At 45.7% G+C, this 22,008-nt stretch overlaps 1 protein-coding gene across 3 annotated transcripts in view; it reads right to left on the reverse strand.

The window, feature by feature from the left end:
• PLEKHA2 (pleckstrin homology domain containing A2) overlaps nucleotides 1-22,008 on the reverse strand; it is a 71,239-nt gene that overhangs the window by 11,317 nt on the left and 37,914 nt on the right. For all 3 annotated transcript variants that reach the window (XM_042934803.1, XM_042934802.1, XM_042934801.1), the window contains 8 exons: nucleotides 19,227-19,283; nucleotides 13,728-13,776; nucleotides 12,199-12,296; nucleotides 5,147-5,287; nucleotides 4,432-4,578; nucleotides 4,040-4,108; nucleotides 3,586-3,656; nucleotides 120-183 (listed from right to left, as the gene is read on the reverse strand). In XM_042934803.1, coding sequence (XP_042790737.1) covers nucleotides 120-183; nucleotides 3,586-3,656; nucleotides 4,040-4,108; nucleotides 4,432-4,578; nucleotides 5,147-5,287; nucleotides 12,199-12,296; nucleotides 13,728-13,776; nucleotides 19,227-19,283 — 696 coding nt within the window. The remainder of the gene's footprint in view (nucleotides 1-119; nucleotides 184-3,585; nucleotides 3,657-4,039; nucleotides 4,109-4,431; nucleotides 4,579-5,146; nucleotides 5,288-12,198; nucleotides 12,297-13,727; nucleotides 13,777-19,226; nucleotides 19,284-22,008) is intronic.

Here is a 22,008-nt window from a genome sequence, read left to right on the forward strand (position 1 = left end):
AAATTTACTACCTAGAAACTTCAAACAAAATAAAAGAGAAAGCAGAGGAAAGGGCAAGACCTATCGCACACCATTCACAGAAAGAGAACACAAAAGTCTTCTCAGAGTGAGCCTTTTACCTGTATGTAGAAGGTCCTGGAGCTTGTTATGATTTCAAACAGGTTGTCCCTCATTAAGAGATCACTAGACAAAGAGAAAGCAAGTTACCAGGCATGCCTGCACACACACTGAGGACATGATTTATCCCAAGTAAAGGCTCCTGCGCCCTCTCCCATAGAAAGGGGGCTCCCAGGCCATTCTTCCTCCAGCCTCTGCCTCAAATACCATGACAGGGGTCTCTTCCAGCTTAACTTCCCACAGGTTCTCAGGAGGTCTTGCCATCCCCATGGAAATCCCACACACACACACACCCCACCACCAGTTCTAACAAGATAATGCTCCTTTCCCTCTAAAGCCTCCTGCCTAAGATCCATCACATCCCATACGACCTATAGTTGTGGGGGGAAGGGGCAGTTAGGGGCCAAGATGTATAAAGTTCTTTGTACAAAGCACTGCTTTAAGTGCTTTTTTCAGGGTCAAGCAGATGAACATTTTATTGGTTTTATAAATATGTAAATGTAACTAATCAATTATTAATTTTACATATTTATTAATACATAAGATATTATTTATATATAAAGACATAGAGACAGAGAATGTACCTGTAACATTTTATTAGTTTCAGGTACACAAGATAGTGATGCAGTATTTGTATATATTGTGAACTGATCACCACAAGAAGTCTAGTTGACATCAGTCACCACACATAGTTACAAGCTCTTTTTTTCTTGTGATGAGAACTTTTAAGGTCTACTGCCTCAGCAACTTACAAATATCCAATATAGCATTATTAATTATGGTTACCATACTGTACATCACATTACTAGGACTTATTTATTTTATAAATGGAAGTTTGTGCCTTCTGATCCCCTTTACCCATTTTGCCCACCCCCCACCTCCCACCTCTGACAACCACCAATCTTTTCTTTGAGTGTTTTTGAGTGTGTTATTTTATCCAATGTTTACAACAATCCAGTAAGGAACTTAAGACTTTCCCCACTTTGTGGATGAGGAAACCTAGCCTCAGAGAGGCTACATGACTTGTCCATGGTGCCGAAGTTAGTAAACAGCAGAGCAAGGATTTGAACCCAGGTCTGACTTCAGAATCTATGCTTTTAAGTACTCCATTACCATTTGCCTCTCCTATGGGAACCAACTCTCACTTCCAAAGCCTTCCTCCCCACAAGCAGCAACCTCATCAGCTTCATTAAATTACTGCTCTGTGCCACCATGTACTGGGTTGAGACGGGGAACCAATGAGATATGGAAGGAGAAACTAGACTACTTTAAGATACTTCAAACTCGGTATGAGTTTGGGAAGAATCCTGACTTCTACAAGGAAAAAGGGGAGATGTAGGTGGTGCCCAGTGACAAACCCTAAACCGGCCAAAATTATTTGCAGTGTTGAGCGCCTGTTGTGTGTATCCAGGTGCTGTGGGCAATACATAAGGAGTGAAAGATCTAATTTCTTCCCAATAAAAGAACCAAAAAAAAATTAATAAAGCAAAACTATACAATTAGATGTTAGACTGTGTGTTCTTACGCTAAGAATGAGAATAATTCCAAAAAAGGACTGATTGCAGGCAGAGTTGGCTTCATGAATGAGGACTTGGAAGGACATGGCAGGCACTGAGCCAGTGACATGGGCACCCGGGCAAAGGAGGAGCAAGAGACTAAAGACCCACGTGGGAAGGGACAGCAAGACAGTGTCAGAAAGACCTGGGACCAAATCCTGACTCCACTTGGGGAAAAGATATTGTAGGAATATTTTAAATCTTTGTGGGCCTTTGTTCCCCAACTGTAAAAAGGAGATGAGAAGACCCCCCTTACCAGGCTGGTGACCACAAAGATCAATGTATGAAGTACATAAGGCATCTGCTACCATGCATGTCATATAGCGGTCACTTGAAACATTTCACTGACCATTATTACTTTCTGAATGGAGATGGCTCTTCTTACTGACTAAACTGTTTTCGTTTTTTAAATTACTCACACACATACAGTACACTCATGTCATCGACTACTGAAGAGACGAAAGCAAAGCAAGGAGGAAATCCCCACCCTTGTCACATCTACTTCCCAAGCTACACGTTGCCTTTCAATTCAATTCAGTTCAATTTAATTCAAGTTAACAAATGTTTGTTGACTACGCAGATGCCCTAAAGCTTCCTAACTGGGTTTGGGAAGGCCGCACAGTCTCATAGGCCTGGAACCCGCAGAGCCTTGGGGACTTCTTTCCCTAATGATCTGAAGCTCTCTTAATTCCTTCACTAAGGATTCAGTCTGACTGTGGCAGTGAGAGACTCAGGTGAAGTACAGAGCACTCTTAGGACTCAATGCCATCTGGGCTCGCTAAGCTGCCCAACATGCCCAGGTGGCTGTCCACCTACCTGTTTGCATGGGCCCCTGTGAAGTCAGGAATCATCTCTGAGGATGCAGTCATGCCCAGTCTTTCCTCCACCCACCATCAACCTCTGGAACCACACTTCTGGAACATCCATCACCAGCCACTTTTATGGAATACAAACTGTCACTGGGAACCTCCCTAATCTCTACTCTGCAAATATCATTTGCAAGACAAGACTCAGTACAGCTCCAGTTCAGTCCCTGCTTCCTTGGGGTCATGTGGCCTTTTGTTGCCATGTAAGACCTTCCTATGCCTTCATGTGATAACAGTCTGCCTGCTGCTAAGAGCCTCCCTGATGATGTTGGTCTGTAATGCACAGTCCATGGGATGGAGAGACGCAAACAGTCTCTAAAGACTGGAGCTTAAGGGGCAAAAGGAGGACTTTTAAATGTCCAGATGCCCTTGGGTTTCTACAGTTTAGTTCTAAGGGCATCTGTATCTATATTGACTACAGGAGAGAGCCTTTGCCTATGGGCCCCAGATCCCAAAGTCCTCCTATGCACCATGGCACTCTTCCTAGTGGGAAGAGGAACACATTAAAAATACTCACTATTCCTCTACAAGGGAGTCACACAGAGAAGCTGTTAATCACCTTTGTGTTAAGGACATATCCAGGACTTTGTCAAAAAAGGGGAAAAGGCGTAAGAAGTTCAGGGAAGAAGCATTGGAATAAGCAGTGATCTGACCAGAAGTGCTGATAAGTGAGACCTCAGGACACTGTCCCTGCTCTGAGCCCTAAGCCTCCCATGCAATGAGCATTTAATTCTAACACTTGAGAAGCATCCCAACACCACTCTCTTCTTTTTCCCACATTCTTTCTTTTTCTACATCAAAAATTATTATTTAGACTCAGCCTGTCTCCTCAGGGGCCAGAGAAAGGCAAAGGGAAAAGATGAGATGAGCTTGCCCAGTTTGGTCTCTTAGCTGCATTAGTTTGGACGCAGTAAGTGAGATGTCAGGCCCTGTCATGCTCATGGGAGAAAATTCTTAAATAGAGCCTCTGAAGGGTAGTAAATGAAGATTTAGGCAGGCAAATGGGGATTCCTATCAGAAAAAAAAAAGTAAGCAGACATGATTACCCAGATTTGACCAGACACTCATGGGTCTTAAGAACATCCTTGAGAAATATAGTGCGCAGTGGTTCTCGGTCCTGGTGGAAAAAATAAGATAGGTAAATGAGACTATCCACATAATGCCACAACCCAGCCCAGCTGATGAATGTATCTCTCTGATCAGAGGTACACTGCAAACAAGGCAAAGTCTCAAAATAACTATCAAGAGAGGAAAAAGTTCTAAGAAGATATTCTGTGGCTCTGACCACAGAGCAGCTCACTGCGTTGAGGGAGGGAGAAAGCGAAGTCCACGTTACTATTGACGTAAAGATGTACACATGGGATGGATGCTCATAAGACAGAGGCACCCCACAGGCCTGTGTGTGTGCCCACATCTCTACTCATGCACACACATGTCAGTGTCACCTGTGTGCCTCTTGCTTCCATGGCCTGTCAGAAGGGCCCCAGAATGACTACAAACCTGTTCACACTTGAAGTAGCAGAGAGTAAAGTCATCAAGTGCAAAGAAGCGACGTTTCCAGCTCTTCCGCTGAAATAAAAAGCAAGAGCAGGACATTAAGAAGAGGTCCCAGCATTCCAGAGGGTGTTCCAGTTCTAAGCTCCTGGGTACCCAGCCCAATGGAAGCTGGGCTCCCACATTCAATGGGAGAGACGGGGTCAGCAGAGGGAGAGACTTCTTCCTATTAGAGGCAGAGCCTCAGGCATGCAGGGGTGAGTATTTAGTCCCAAACCTTTCACCGGTTTGGGAGGTGGGCAGCTCCTCCTTGCAGCCAGCTGTCCCCTGTGCACTGCCCACAACCACCGCTCCCAGGAGTCACCAGGACTCACTCTGGCCCCAGCGCTGACACTCACCACATTCCCTTGCTTCACGCAGTAGCCGCTCTTAATGAAGTGGGGCCCAGAGGGAACATGGCTGCCTGTCGTGGGGATGTAACTCTGAGACCTTCGAAGGATGGCGTGGGACCCGGGTTCACTCCCTTCCTGCCCATCCCCACCGTTCTACAAGGAAACAGTGTCAGGATTAGTACCTCCCCTTGCTCCTCACACGGCAAACCCCATGCCTCACCCAGCTCTCTCGGGGAAGCCTCTCTTGCCTCTTTACCCATGATAGCAATCAAAGAAGAAATAACAAGAAAGTAAACATTCATTTTGCTCCCATCAGGCACTGTACTGGGTGCTGTCAGAGAACAAGGCTCGCGAAGTTGGGCAGACCCAGGAAAAGGTAAGGACAGAGAAGGCAAACCAGAAGAGGAGAGAAACACCCTATGGGAGGAGGGACAGTAGGCTTGTTTTGCCCCTGTGATTTACAAGTGCTAGTCTCCCATGTATGGTGCAGGACCATACCGGCCAAAATGCCTCAAGATATGGTGGCCCTGATTTCTGTACTGCTACTATTCACACCCACCCCTGTCCCGGGTTTTCTTGGCCACCCCATCTGCACTGGCTCCCCCACCCACAACTACCTTTCCTCAGTGCAGCCCACCTCTGTGCACATCACTGGCACACTATGGACACCCCCATACCCCTGCCCCCTCCTGCCCCCGCCAGAAGCCCCAGGTCCCAGCACCTGATTGATGGGCGTGTGTACCACCACCCCTCCGATGATCTCGGTCTTGTAGGCCACCTGCGGCTTCTTCTCTAGGGCTGGAGGAGCTGCTAGGCTTTTCAGAACCTCGGTAGTCAGGGGCAGGCTCCCAACTTTGGGCACCTGGCAAGAAAGACAGCTTAGGAAAAGTGGGGAGGCAAAAGAGGATTAGGGAAGAGGTAAGAAAAGCTAACGTACCAAATTGTAGTTAAGACATTCTTCTCTTCCTCAGCCCTTCCATCGACCCATTCCTGAATACGAGGAACTCTGCCAGCAGACCCCTATACGCACATGCACACGCACACACACAATTACCGAGCACCCACTGTGAGCCGGCCCTTCCCTGACTACAGACCAACCATAAGACAGCAAACAGACATACATGCCCCACCCTAATAGCACGGACATTCCAACAACAGAGACTGACCAAAAAATGCACGGCCAAACAATAAGAATAATTATAAATTGTGGGGAGTGCCATAAAAAAAAATAAACAGGAGCTGAGATACAGAGGTGCAGGGGAACTATTTGAAACGGAATGGTGAGCGGAGGTATCCAGAGGAAGAGAGATGCTGGAACAGTAACCCAGAGATGAACAGGAACCAGGAATGTAAGGAGGACAAAGCATGCTAGGCAGGGGAACAGGTAACATACATGTGGGATACGGAACAGAATTAGGGGACCATGAGCTTTGGAGCCCAAGGACCCGGGCTACCTACTCCTGACCTGTCACTGACTGAGTGACCTTTAGCACTGAACCTCTCTTTAGGCCAAAACTGGCCCATGTAGAAAACAAAAAGGGTAATAATATTTATATCGTAGTCACTGTACTTATCAAATGACAGAGTATATATATTTTTTTAATTTTCAAAAATAAAAAATATAAAAGTACAGTTGACCTTTGAACAACACAGGGGGTTGAGAGCACTGGCTCCCACACAGTAAAAACTCCATGTATAACTTATAACTCTGAAAACTCAACTACTAATAGCCTACTGTTGACCGGAAGCCTTACTGATAACAGACATCATCAGTTAACACAGATTTTGTATGTTCGATGTATTATATACTGTATTCTTACAATAAAGCTAGACAAAATAAAATATTATTAAGAAAATCATAAGGAAAATACATTCACAGTTGTACTGCAAAAAAACCCTGCATATAAGTAGTTCAAACCTATGTTGTTCAGGGGTCAAGAATATTACAAAATATTTTAATTAACATTTCACAAATGGTACTCACATTTACAAACACAGCCCTTTGAACAGTTATCTTTTTTTCTCTCTTGGAAGAATTAGGGCACCACGGACAATCACATAATCACAGAATTTTTATGGCTCTTTTGACACCACAGGCCACAGGCTGCAAACTGGTGGCCTGAAGGCAGATTCTGGCCAAACTATGTGTTGTTGGTCCTATGTAGTGTGTTTTTCAATCCACATTTCCAATGTGGAATATTTTACCTAAAAATCCAGACTTCCAGTTAAGCAGCATTTCTCTCTTAAGATGGAGAACACTCTTCAGTTTGCCACTGTCCCTATCATGCTCCCCAACACTGAGGCCACAAGCCAGGTGCTGTTTATCCTCATTTATGTTGTTGTTTTTCTTCCTCCTTGCTCATTTCACTCATTTATACTGGAAATTCCAATAACATCTTTCATTTTGTAAGAAAATAAGAGAGGCCCAGGCCAGTCAAGTCAATCGCCCAAAGCTGTGGTCAATAACTGAACAGAGACTAGATCCTAACTCCCTACCAGGGCGCAATTTCCACAGCATCACAAAGCCCGTCCTTCACAAGTCTCACACTCTATGCAGATCTAGACACGAGTAAAGCTAACATCTTCCATTTCTATGGCCTTGGGAATCAGAAGGACCTAAGAATCCAGACTTTTCAAGAGCTCATAGCTCAGGGCCCTTTGAGAACTCTGCCAAGGATGAGACCAAAGACTACTCCATTCCATGTCTATTCAAAGGGTTAAGACCACTGTGATTATGCTGGAGCTCCAGAAAGAAGATGACATCCCTGGCCTGTGCATTCCATTTACATAGGCAAAGGTGACCTCCACCCACCAGCTCTCCAGATGGAGCCAGAAATCTACCTTCTCTCCCTTCCAGCTGTCTGAACTGCAGTTCCCACCTCAGTGGGTCCCATTCAGGGCCACACAATGTGTCAAACTCTACTGCATGGTCTCTACCTCAAGCAATCTGCTGCATGGTCTCTACCTCAAGCAATGTCTATGAAGTAGGCATTATTTTCTCCATTTTATAGAAGAGATCAATGAAAGCTCATTCAAAGGAAGTAAATTTCCCCTAGGACTGCCTGACTCTCCATTGCTAAATGCCCCACTACCTACCTATGCCACCTTTTCTTCCCTGAGCTTTGCTATTGTGATGGGACCCCTTTAGGGATGTTGATTATGGCTGGGATGTTTAGTGATATCATCATCATGGAACAACAGAAGCTCCCCTCAAGTGACCTAAATGAATTCTAGCAAAGAAAGGAGGGATGTAGCCTTTTAGACTTCCCAGTGGCCAGCAAAGGACTCATAGAAGCTTAGCTGTTGTACTGCCTCTCAGAATCTTGTCATCATAGGCTGCATCTGACCATCTACACGGAGCCTTTCCAAAGCCTCCAGCTTGTGGAGGACAAACCCACAATAACTGCCCCAGAGCTTTAAAACAAGGTCATTCTTTTGGTTGGTCCATATCCCCAGAGGCCTAATTAAAGGTGTGCCCTCCTCCATCTCCCTGTGGAGTATTCTCTGATGGGGGATATCCTTATGAATCTCATTTGCAATGTGAAATGAAAATTACAGGGACATGGGGCACCTGGCTCAGTTGCTGGAGCATATGACTCTTGATCCCGGGGTTACAAATTCAAGCCCCATAGTGGGTGTAGAGGTTACTTAACAACAAGAAAAGAAGGAAGGAAGGAAGGAAGGAAGGAAGGAAGGAAGGAAGGAAGGAAGGAAGGAAAGAAGGAAGGAGAGAAAGAAAGAAAGAAAGAAAGAAAGAAAGAAAGAAAGAAAAGAAAGAAGAAAAAGAGAAAGAAAGAAAGAAAGAAAAGAAAGAAGAAAAAGAGAAAGAAAGAAAGAAAGAAAGAAAGAAAGAAAGAAAGAAAAAGAAAATTACAGGGACTCATCTTACTTCCACCAGGCATGTCTAGACTGCAATGAGGAACAATCCAATGGGTGCAGGAGGCTGTGCTTTACTTACTGCTCAATTTTCAACAGTTTTGGGAAATGTAGTAAGTTGAATAATGTCCCCTTAAAACCATCCACCCACAAACTCAGAATATGACCTTATTTAGAAATAGGGTCTTTGCAAATATAGTTAAATTAAGATCAGATCATAACCAGTTAGGGTGGGCCCAAAGTCCAATGACTGATGCCCCTTTTAGAAGAAGAGAGGACACACAGACACACAGGCCATAGTGATGGAGGCAGAGATGGGAGTAATGCAGCTATAAGCCAGAGCATACCATTTTCTTCAGTGATAAGGACCCAGTGGCCTCAGCACAAAATGAACAGTGATCTGTGGGCAGATAAACTCGATCTATCCTGGTTCCATAAACTTGGGCAAGTCACTTTAATCTCTATGTATTTGTATCACCCCCATTTATAATTGGGAATAATAACACTTAAGGTTTTTATATGAGGCTAAAATGAAGCCATGTATGTAAAAATGGTGTGTAATCTAACAAAGTTTACAACTGTTGCTCTTTTTAAATATTTTTAATTTTTTTAAAAATGTTTATTCATTTATTTTTTGAGAGAGAGAGCAGGAAAGAGTGTGTGTGTGTGAAAGGGGGAGGGACAGAGAGAGAGAGACACAGATCTGAAGCAGGATCCAGGCTCCGAGTTGTCAGCACAGAGCCCAATGTGGGGCTCAAACCCATGAACCATGAGATCATGAGATCATGACCTGAGCTGAAGTCAGACGTTTAACCAACTGAGCCACCCAAGTACCCCTTTAAATATTTCCATTAACTCTTTTAGGTCTTGGAAGTCATAGGGTTCTGGGTGTTTAATCTCAGCTCTACCATTTACCCACCTCTAGATTTTGGGCAAGACTCTGATTTCCATCTTTCTCATCTAAAAAAGGGTAATAAAACCATTTATAAGAGTGATGTGAGAGGGGTGAATAATATGGCACGTGTGAGAGTTTGGCTCGATACATTATCTGTTCCCTCATTCATCTCTGTATCTGCCAAAGTCCCTGATGCTGCACTGTGTATATAAGGTGCCCTAAAATAAGTAGGCATGCCATCAATGTGATGCCCAGCCCACATCTTCCTTCATCCCAGCCTCCCTTAGGAAGGACACAAGATACAGGACGATATGGAAGTAGAAAAAGAAGTAAACCCTTCCAGGGCACAAACTGAATAGGAAATAGAGTATCCATCCTCTTCCTTCTATCCCATGAGACCTTTGACAGGAGGAGTGAAAAGATATATGAATGGAGTAAAGTAAAGTAGGGGTGATCCTGGAGACTATGAGACCCAGCAGAAGGCTCTGACATTCCAGCAAGCCTCTGGACTCCCAGCCTCTGGGCACTGCCATGCTCCTTCCCACTCCTGTGGCTTATGACTTCTGTTCCACATGGCCAGAAAAAAGGTGGGGGAACCTCACTACTGACAGCAACTCTATGCTCAAGGCACAAAAGAAAGGCCCCACCTCCTATCAGGCTTTGTAGCCCAGTTTACGAGGCAGGACAGAGAAGGAAAGCCATGAGAGAATGCTGAAAGAGAATAAAGTATTAGACACTGAAAGAAGCTCCAAAAGTGTGTCAAACACAGAAGGGTGAAGACCGCATCATGAACGAAGGAAACCTGTACTAAGATCCGCACTCTAGAGTCATGTGCACAAGCATGTCGGTTAGCACACAAATGTGAGATATATGCACTCTCCCTCCCTCCCTTCCGTTCTCTTTTCACAGGTGAACCAAAGTTTATAAAAATAACAAGCTAATAAGCCAGACCACCTCAATGACTGAATTGTACTCTGCTTGAGACTGCCATCGCAAGTGCTGGATAGGTGTACAGATTTCTCCTATTAATTTACTCACAGAAACCCTGAGGTATTTGGGAGAATAATCTGCCCCAGTACATAGGGTTACTATTAGAAGTGACTAGAATGTAAACTAGTCTGACCATATGATAAGAAAATGAACCATCCAGGGGCACCTGGGTGGCTCAGTTTGTTGAGCATCTGACTCTTGATTTCGGCTGAGGTCATGACCCTAGAGCCATGACCATAGAGATGAGCCATCATCATAGAGATGAGGATTGAGCCCCTCATCAGGCTACGCAATGAGGATGGAGGCTGCTTAAGATTCTCTCTCTCCCTCAACCCCTATCCCCATCTGTGTGCTCTCAAAAAATTTTAAAAAAAGAAAAAAAAAGAAATCAATCTTCCAATTACAAAGTGGACAGAAGACATGAACAGACATTTCTCCAAAGACATCCAGATGGCCAACAGACACATAAAACGATGTTCATCATCACTTATCATCAGGGAAATGCAAATCAAAACTGCAATGAGATATCACCTCACACTGTCAGAACAGCGAAAATCAACAACACAAGAAACAAGAGGTGTTGGTGAGGATGTAGAGAAAAAGTAGCACTTGTACACTGTTGGTGGGAATGCAAACTGGTGCAGCCACTGTGGAAAACAATATGGAGGTTCCTCAGAAAGTTAAAAATAGAACTACCTTATGATCCAGCAATTGCACTGCTGGGTATTTACCCAAAGAATACAAGAACACTAAGTCACAGGGATACATGCGCCCCTATGTTTATAACAGCATTATCCACAATGCCAAGACATGGAAACAGCCCAAGGATCCATCAACTGATGAATGGATAAAGTGGTATACACACACACACACACACACACACACACACACACACACACACGAATATTACTTGGCCATAAAAAAGAATGAAATCTTGCCATTTGCAAGGACATGGATAGAGCTAGAGAGTATAAGGCTAAGCAAGATAAGTCAGAGAAAGACAAATGCCATATGATTTCACTCACATATGGAATTTAAGAAAACAAACAAGCAAAAGAAAAATAAAAGAGACAGAGAGAGACAAATCAAGAAACAGACTCTTAACTATAGAGAACAAACTGATGGTTACCAGAGGGGAGGAGGATGGGGGGATGGGTGAAATAGGTGATGGGAATTAAGGAGTGCACTTGTGATGAGCACCGGGTGACGTATGAAAGTGCTGAATCACTATATTGTACAACTGAAACTAACATAACACTGTATGTTAACTAACTGGAATTAAAATAATAACTTAAAACAAAAATAACTAAAACAAGAATATCAATCTTCTCAGCATACAAACCACAGTTTACATGCCACAAGCCTGCCTATTATTGATGAAATGTCTAGTGGTTTTTTGGCCCCCAAAACATTAAGTTTTCCCTCTCCTCGTTCCTACCCTTCTTTCTTTTTCTGTATTTCTAAGGAAGAAGAAAGGAGTGCACCAGTCAAAGAGAATGAGACTACTCACAGAGCAGTCAGTGAACTAGCTCAGTGATGCTTTTCAAATGGAAGGCTTCTTCAGGACAGGTTGGTGGATGGCCCGGACTGACCCCCAGGTCACCTCTTAAAGGAAGAAGAGTATCTCCCCCCTCCGTGCCAGTAAAAAGTTCTGACTTCCCTCTTCATATGCTTTCCTTTTACTCTGCTTCTCATAGTCAGCAATCCATCTTCCAATCCCACCACACTGAATCAGCACACCAGAATTACCCAAAACACGACAGAGCGGGAGCCCTCCCAGGAAGCGCAAAGGGGACGCTCCATAAACTTCCCCTTGAACTTGATTCAAACTCAAACTCTCAGTTCAACTTGTGGTTAGTCAGCCAAGGTGTAAGAAGAGGTAGGGGGAACTGGGTCTGAACCGGCTCCTGGGAAAGCCCCTGCCATCATCTGAGCTTTTCCCCACCCAAAATGGGCCACGTGCTGAGAAGGGGCACGGACTCCCTCCAGAAAGGAGAAGGAATCATACATACGGTGATTTTGCTGGCTTGGTTCAAGGCTTCAACCCAGTCCTTCAGATCTTTCTGGTCATTAGCTTGAAGGAAATACCTCTGAGAGAGGGCATTGATGACTGCAATCGTCATGGGGAAGAAAAGAGGAAAGACCCAGGTGAGAACACATGCAAGACAAAAAGACTCCACAAAACTAAGGTGCCGAAGTAGCAAGGTGGAGGATTCTACGAAGCAGATGAAGACATTTGTCATGACGCAAAGTCAGCTGCATGAATATCAGGGAAGCAGCAGGCTGTAAGTGCTGTCTCTTTAAAAGTGTGAATTAGTCCATCACCTGTCGTTAATGTTCTAATAACCCCCTTAATAATACACTGTTGTACAGCGATGAGGCTTCTAGTCCACCACCACCAAGATACACGCTTGAACTGCTTTTTAGAGGTGCTCACAGATTTACAGTCATGATGATACATATATAATTTTGGACCCAGTGCTCCTTGTTTTTACTGGCACAACTGGCCTGGGTTAGGAGCCTTGTCTGTGGTCGGAAAATGGAACAAAGCTTGCCTGAGATCAAATCTGTGACCCTGACCTTATTTTCCACCTGTTCTTTCCTCTGAGCACTCCATGAGGTCAATAATTTACTTTTGGGTTCATTATTTATCTCTTTTAGATCTGCTGACCACAAAATCTGAGACAGTAATTTCTGAGCTTAGCAATGATATTTGAAAGAAACGGGACAATGAGAGCACCAAAGAAGCCTGAACCAGCCTGCAGTTGGGAGAGATGACAGCTCAAGTCACTATTTTATTCTTCTAGCATAAATAAGCCAGAACTATAAGAAGTAAGCATCATGCAGTACACATTGAATTCATTAGTTCATTCAGTCCCTCAACAAATATTATTGAACAGCCATTATATGCCAGGAACCGCTGTATGTGGTGAGGAGACAGCAGTGACAGAGCAAAGGGATATCCCTGCTTCATGGAGCTTGCAAAACCACCCTAGATAAAAACAGAAGCTACTTGTTAGTATCTGCTTATAGAACTTTGTACAGTACTGAGAACACAGTAGGAGCCAAATAAATACTGATGATTTAATTAATGACTAGAGGCAGCCACCGAGCAATGCCCTCTCTGCTTCCTGTGTCACTCCCAACTCTTCACTCATCTGGCAACACTGAGACACTCGACAGGATACTCTTTTCCATTGTTCCTCCAGCTCCCCCCTCAAGTCTCCACCTTTCCTGAGCACACCACTACAGAGTTGGAGATGAGGGTTCCCAGAAACTACCAGTAGATACCTGTACCCTGCCCTGTGGAGTCAGGAAAACGGAAACGTCACTGCTCCCTGCACCTCTGTCTTATGCTATTAACGGTGTTCACAGGGAGACCAAAGAAAGCAGTATCACTTGACACCTAGCAACATCGCGGTGACCGAAGTCACTCATATACACAGGGCATAAGTCACATGTGATCACAGGACCGTCTCCACACAAAAAGGAAGTTGCTGTAGGAGTGTTCGGAGAACCCATCCTCCAGTTCAGTACTTACCGAAGCAAAACGGAGTTTTTGGTTTCTGCTTTGGTGTAGCTACGCTCACCTAAATCAAATAAAAAACAAAAGAAACAAGAATATATTTCTAACATTGTTGTAAAAGAAAACAGTGTTTTCTTTTCAAATTTTTTTATTGTGAAACTTCTCACACAAAAAAGAAGAGTATATAAAACATACATAAACATTCTGAAGAATAATAATTAAATGGAAACCCTATACTCACGATCCAGATTAAGAAATAGGCCACTATCAATCCTCTTTCTTGGAAGCCTTTTGTGTGCCTCTCCCTGATAGAATCCCACCCCCACCCCTCAGAAATAAGCACTATCTTGATGTCTATATTAATCTTTATCTTTGTAAAAATGCTTTTAGAAACCACTGGGTCCTAACAAAATTCTCTTTGGACCACACAACCTGTACTTGCCCCATTCACACTACAAGATTCCACTCCTCTCGCAACCACCGACCCCCTCCCTAAACAGTTCTCCAAATTAAAGATGGTATTGCTACACACACATAGATTCCAATTAAAGCACACAGAAAGGTCACGCAGTGTGCATTTGGACATGCTGATCAGTGCCCTTTATATCTACCCTAACTGTTGAATCACAAAAAATAAGAGGGGCCCATGGAATCAGAACATACTTATGTATTTAAAAGAAGACAACAGAAGAAAGTAGAAATATGTTTATAGCTCCTGTTCTTTCATATTGTTTTAGCAATCCTACCCCTTTCATGTACACTCCTGACTACATGCAGAGGTAAACCCACGTCACTCTGGTTCAAACCCACTGAACCAATAAAGGAAAACAAATCATATTCCATCATATGCCCACAAACATTAGGTGACTACTCTTGTTGTAGGTTGAATAGGAACTGTACCTGGGATTTCTAAGGAGGCACCTTCCCCCCGCCCTCAAACCCTAGGTTAGGAACTATTTCCACATTGTCATCATGCCCCTGTGGACACATTCTCTCAGTCCCCTTTCCAAGCAATGGCCTTCTCCTACTTGTATGAGATCTGAAAAAAAAATACCTTGCCCTCCAACAAACAAAATGAATATAGCATACTCAACATTAATACATCAATCATTAAATGTCTATGTAACATTATATAAACCTCCTCGACATTATATAAACCTCTTTGACAAGTGTTTGCAAGATGTCACATTAAGTCAACTTCGTTCATGTTTCAGTGAAACAGTCAAAGAAATTTCATTACATTCGAAAATAATTAGTAGCTTTGATTTTCTTAGTTCGCAAGAACCCTCCTGGATGGGCAAGATGACTGCTAAAAAATTACAGCCAATCACAAATTAGAGTTACTCAGCCGAATCATTCCAAATATCAGATGACTGAAATCCTTTCGAATATTTTACAGCCAATTATATTTAATGAGGGAGATGGTTATATTCTGATAGGTTCACCATCATGTGAGGTGGAGGCCTTAGGCCTAACGAAAGTCTTTAAACAGTCCTGAAACACAAAGATTTAGGCAAAGACGAACACATATATCCTAAGTTCAGTCACAGACCACCCAAATTCAGGCATGTCTTCGCCATTCCCAGAAACCACTCAGCAGAGCTCCACGACATCATAGTTCTTTGCCCCTGTGCTGCCTGGTGTTCCTGGGTTTGAGATCCTGAATTCCATCTGAACCACAGTATGTGCCTTTATCCTGCTTGTGTCTGATGTTCTGATCTGTCAGTGTCTCATTTTCTTGCTCTATCCCTCGGCATCCATGTTCCCCCTGCAGGTCCTTACGCCCAAGGTCCATGCCCAAGGTGCATGCCCTACCCTCCACTCCTGTGTAGCTCTGACCATCACAGAACTAACTGCCTGGCCCTCAGAACCCACCCATCTCACGGCTTCTTTGTACTTGAAGCTTTCGGATGGCTTTGTAAAGCTGGGCACTTTGAGACCTTCTGGGGCTTATTTGAAGATACACCTCTTTCTCCCAGAAACTGACTTTTATCACTGACCAGAGAAAGCACCACTGGCAGAGACTTTTCACCAGGTTGGGTGACAGAGAGTCGACTCCGACCACAACTTATCAGCAGCCTATACTGAAAGACTACTACCAATATGCTTATTACAGCAACTGAAACCAAGAGATCATCTGGTTTTTCATTTGTTTTTATATGTTTATCCAGTTTTCAGTCAGGGGACGTGCGTGATTACAGGCATGCACGTCTATAATTTGCCCCATGCCTAACCACGGAAGGAGTATCTGGCAAGGCTGCTAGTTCTTTGCTGAATCAGTTCTAGTTCTGCCCTGATAGGCTATTTAGCGAGGGTCACACCCTCAAAATTTCTGATCAGCTTCCCAATTAGCAAAGCCAGACTGCAATTACAAGTCCCCTTCTTACAATCACAGAATGGCAGAAGAGGAAAAGAAATCATGTCTCTAGCTGTGCTGTGTCCTTCAGGGAGAAGGGCCAAGGTACAGGCTTCATTTACTATGGAGAGTTAGCTCTGGCCTCCCTGACATCCTGGGGACTGTGGCAGCAGAATCCCTGCCCCCATGGGACTGTAAGTATAAGCCCTCTGCTCTCCACCCCACCTCATGTTGGTGATCAGACCAGCCTGTGCAGCCTCTTTCAGATGTAGTGAAGGAACAGAGGATCCTGAAAAAGTATGGTGGAAAGCTTAACTATAGTGGGTGTGGCCAAGTGCTACCATCTGCCTGCCCTGAGGTGGCCACAGTTAAGTAGCTGCATGGCGGTGATTGACTGGTGGGTCCTGAATTATGCAAGCAATGAAAGGAGGTCAGGATGTGAGGCGGGGTATGGGCGCGGGTCACCCACAGAGTGACGCAGATAAGGCCACTCTACAGCGCAACAGCCTCTCAGGAACTCGCTCTTATCAGATCAAATACAGACCACAGGAGCAGCAAACTCATCGGTGGCAGGGCACTGTTTAGCCGGCCCCATCCTGTCTGCCCCTGGCCGGAAGTAGAGCTGGGGCCCCTCTGGCAGAAGCAGCAACAGCAGAACACGGTCTTGAAGCTCTGGGGTAGCTCTGCCCCGTGTCCAGGGTGACCCTGCCCCTTCAGGTGACATCAAGAGCAGAGGAAGAAGCAGTCAACTACACAGAATGGTTGGAGGGGTTCTAGGTAGGGGCCTCCGGACAAGCTTCAGGGGTCAATGAGCCCTGAAATCACAGGCAAAACTGGGGTGTGTACACACAGACATACTTTACCTGGAAAAGGAGTTCACACTCTTCATGCAACCCTTAGAAGGATCCGTGACCACGACTCCCACCCCCCAACAACAAGAAGAACCAGTGTTCTAGGAAGGTCTTCCTTATAGCTAGCTGAGGGCAAGGCCCTGACAAAGCGGGACACAAGCTGGGAGTGGGATGCTGGTGCTGGCTATATACAAGAGAAGAGCCATCCAGCAAAGTGGGAAGGTGATGGCACCAAGGCCACCTTCAGACATTTTCTAGTTTGCCCAAAACCTGGTTCTACTGCCATTGGTGCCCTGGACATCAGGTCAAGAACATTCATCTCTGTTGGCCTTTCTGAAGGAACTCCTCTTCCCAACACTAGCCCTCAAGAAAGAACTATGGAAGAGCACGCAGCATCCCCCCCCCCCCAACCCCCGCACAGAGACCACACACACACCACAAGCCAGGTCAACACTGTGGTTAAATGCTTTACTCTAGGGGTGGGGGGGGCAGGGGTGCTACCTAGGGGTTAACAAGAAATAACCTGGAAGGCTAAATTTGATGCCAGCACCACAGCTCAATGTTTTTCTGGGAAAACCCCTGCTTTCTGGCACTGGGTCAGGCAGGAGTTAAAGGCTCCTCTCAGCTCCATGTAACCTGACCCTGTGGCAGCTGTGGGTTTCTGCATAACACCCACCCAGGCCTGCATCTCCCAAGAAGGGCTAAAAGGCATGCCCATCCTTTCTAAATGAGGGAGCCTCCAAAACTGAGAACTCTAAAAGCCCTCATCTGAGCTGCATTTATAAATCATGATTCAGCAGGAGATTGTATTCACTTTTCCCTAATCAAAAAAGAAAAAAAAAAAAAAATCTCCAAAACCCTTTCAAACAGGAGAGGGTTTGGAATTTCACTAATAATGAGGTTCTCTGCTCCCCCTCTGATTCTGTTCCTCCAAGCCTCCTGGAGAAAGACCTAATGAGATCACAACAAGACCCGACAGGCAAGGGGAAGGCCCAAACCTCTGGCCGGCCTAGCCCCGGAGGCGGCCACATCTCGCACCACAAGGCAAGCACAAATTGCCCACAGCTGTGCTAGCAAAGCTTTGCTTAAAGCCCTGCTCCCTTCCCGCCGCGCCCACCACCCCCCCCCCCCCACCAGGTCATTATCTCCTCTCTCTAATCCGCTCAAACCCTGCCCTGCATCTTCTGCCTTTGTGCCCAGCTGTGTCTGCCAGACCCTGCCTGCAGCCCCTGCAGCCGCCTCCACCTCCAAACCCCCGCCCCCCCCCCCCCCCCCCCCCCCCCGCCAGCTGGGATGGCAGGCTCAACACAAGGGCTCCCAAAGCTCATTATGAAAAGGAGCCAGTGGTCACTCAGATCTGGGTCCCCCTACAGTGTATCAACCCCTGAGGGTGGGAGAATGTGGACAAGGAAGCAGAGATTCCCCAAGAGGCCTGAAGTGAGGGGTGCGTGGGGAAAGCAGGACTTCCGGAACCTTTGTGCTGGCTGGGCGCCACCTGGCTCTTCTCATTGGACAAAGAGTTCCTCTTTCTGGCGAGGCACTAAATCCCCCGGCCTTTTTTATCTCTGCTGCATCACAGGTCAGCATTGGTGCCTGCTCCAGGGAGGGGCCGCTAAAAGAAGCTAAATTCAGCAGCTATGTGTGGGCATCATCAACCAGCCCTCTGCCTCCCCCCCGCCCACCGCCGCCCCCTCTCTGCCCCGTCTCTGCTCTGAAGGGGGGCTGATCTCCTACCATCCACACTAACCGGATGGGGGATGGCCCGTCAGCCCACCTGCCAGACCCTCCAGCAGTCATGTGACTGCTGAATGGTTCCCTGGCACAACTGAGTGTCTTCCCGGGGCTCTCTTAGCCTTCCCTCCAGGAATCCTGTCCAGGTGATTGATAATCCAGCATAGCCCGAACTCTTTCTGAGCCGCTCCTTTAGAACAAGACCCCTGGGGAGAATCTTTTAGAGTCACTAGGAGGTTTCGTCGTTGATTTTGCGCTCCTTTTTGCCCCAGTTTCGAAAAAAAGTCATGCCCCACTCCTATCCCCACTACCAATACCTCGTTGGCAGGAGCTGGGAGCATCACTGATGTGTCCCAGAAGGAAGAGGCTTCAGGCTCAGCTCCAAGAACCTGTGAGCCACACTCCACCCAGCCCTGGTCAGCAGCAAAGTTCCAAAGGCAAACGTGAGGACAGGGGAGCACTTCACTGCCCACGGAATACCCCCAAATGCTAACGCCAGAAGAACTGGACATTTCTTGTTTAGATACTAAACCTATTTAGAGAACATGAATTCCCAGAGCTCCAGGAGAACATTACCTTCGAGATGTAGGTCAGCTGCAAAGATCCAACAGCTCCTGCCCCAATTGCCAGGTTCTGAAAGACAGATGTTTTTCATTTTGAGAAGGATGATGCTACGTGAGGCAGTGGAAACAGCGCTAAAAGACAGAAGACCAAGACTCTAGTCGTGGCTTTGCAACCCTGAGCAAGCCACTTACCCACATTCTTGAGCTCACTTTCCTCTCTAAAACAGTGATAATTCTTGCCATGTATATGTATACACTAATGTTATCCTTGGCCTTACTTACCACAGAGGGCTGTGTTCTAGGACAGTGGTGAAAAGTGGGAGCTCCCCCATTTGACAGTGAATACGTTCCTGAACCACTAAGCCTCCACTTTCTTTTCTGTAAAAATAGAGATGATAATAGTACCTACCTCATAAGGCAGCCATACGGATGACCTAATACATTTAAGGGCACTTGGAGTTGTCCCTGGTACATAAATGACTCTCAACAAGTGTTAGCCATTATATTTTTTCTTTCCTGACTGCTCTGATCTCCGTGGTGGCTTGGTTCTGTTTCATGCCACTCTAAGTTCTTTTTGTAATAAACACAGTGCAGATTCATACAATACAGAAATTAGAAAATACAGCTGTTCGGTTTATTTTACAGGAGCATTACGAGTACCAACTGGAATGATGTCTGTAGACCATAAAACACTAAGTAAATGTTCTATTAAAACAGCAAGAAACTCACAAGCACCTTGTCGGGCAATATTCTATCTTGGCACAATCTCTTTGGCTTTCTAATTTCTCCACTGTTAGAAATGAAATAATGATGACACAGGGATGGTAGCATATCAAAGAAATGACCGAGGTTAGAAATCACAGCTATGGAGTTTCTAATTTATAACGTGGAAAATTCACTCCCCCATGGACCTGAGACCCTGTCCACAGCTCCTGGTGACCTCTTAAACTGTTGCAATAGCCTCAAAGAATAACCCTGAAGTCCCCTTTACCTGGGGTTATCTCAAAGCAATAAACAGAGATGAATCTTGGATAATGAGAATTTAGTGAATTTCCTAAAGGGTTAGCAGTGAAATGACCGGTCATACCAGAAGACTGCCCTTAAGAAGTATCTTACATGGCAGGGAAGAGTCCTTCTAGGCCCAATTAACTAAATTAACACACATCACTTGAAGCAAATGCAAGATATGAAATTTTCTATTCAGGAAAAAAGGGATGGGGATAATACCACAGTGAAAGGATTCTCAGAGCCCTTAAATTTAGGGTAAGAAATTCAGAAAGGATATTCCCCCTCTCCCTTTTACAAATGAGGCTATAAATCTAAAATGCTGCCTTGTGAGTCTCCAGATTAGCATTTCAAATATGGATGATCTGATTTACACATTTTTTTCAAATACACAGTGACAGCATTTTGTTTACTTTTAAGGAAACCTCTATTGTATAAAGAGAGATAGGTCCTGTGCCCCTAAATCAGAGTCCAAAAAGGAGCCACAGGACTCCAAAAGGCCAGTGAGCATCTGACACTGCCCCAAGGAGACCGTGAGTCACTCTGGATGGACACATGGAGCCACGGGCCTCTGCTGGACACAGAGCACCTGGCCCACTCCCAGCCCCCATTTGGCATTGGAGGAAAGTGAGGGGATTTGTGAGTGAGGGGATTTGTTCCACTTCACATAAATGCTCAGATCTCCTGACTTCAACCCAATGCCCTAGAAGCAAGCAGCACGATAAAATTTTAAAAGCTCGAGTGGTTGGAATTCTGGCTGTGACATTATCGCCCTATGACTGCAGGCAAGTTTCTGTACCTATAAAATGGAGACGACAAACCCTGTTTCATAGGCTCATTGTGAGAACAGCATGAAAATGCAGAGGGAGAGCCCAGCACACGGCAGCTCCTCTCCCCGACCCACAAGGCTAATTACAAGATACACATGCCAAGTCTCAGAGCTGGTCTTGCACAACTCCCTCTCCTCACCCCAAACCACAGCCCGAAGGCCTCCAGAGGTATCTGGAATTATGAGAGATGAAGTGAGATCTGGGGAACCATTCGGGCACTAACCCACACATAATGACAGATATGAGCCGATCAGATTTCAACTACTTCATCCCCCCCACCCTCTCCATTGCTCCCCCCTCCGCCCCCTGCCTCCTTCAGCTCTCCCGCTGCAGAAATACACAGCAGCCGTTCTCCAGGCCCAGCTACCTGAGGGCAGGGGCGTCTTCACCACCTTCACCCACAGCCTACCCCTCAGTCTGCTTCTAGGCTCACATGCACCTCCACCATGAGAAGCCAGGAAAATATGATGAGTGTCTGTAAATGCAGTTTCCCCCCATCTTCCTCCCCACCTGGGGGAAAATGAATGACAGGAGTAAACAGCCCCAAGATCACCGAGCCTTGATCCAGAGGGATGGCGCTGTGTCCACTCCAATTACTGGACCTAGGAGATTAATGGTGACAGCTCACTGCCAGGGTGGCAGCCCCAGGCAGACACTTCCTGGTCAAGGAAGAATGTGCCAACATGCCTGAGCTGAGGACCTCAGGCAGCCAGCTGTCAGGCCAGGGATGCCAGGAAACAGCACCTGGGGAGGGGCAGGGCGTCAGAGCCTATGCAAGCTGCCTCTCCAGGCCACAAACTGTCTCTTCCAGGGAAAAGACAAGAGGATGCTGACTGCAGTCTGTCCCTCTCTTAATTCACGTACACCAATCCTTCTCCAACTTTGGTGCACATCAGAATCTCCTAGGGAGCTCGCCTGAAAAGGCCCGGGCTCAGGCCTCACCCAAAAAACACTGAATCA

This window comes from Panthera leo, chromosome B1 (assembly GCF_018350215.1).
Source record: "Panthera leo isolate Ple1 chromosome B1, P.leo_Ple1_pat1.1, whole genome shotgun sequence".
NCBI classification, from domain to species: Eukaryota; Metazoa; Chordata; class Mammalia; order Carnivora; family Felidae; genus Panthera; species Panthera leo.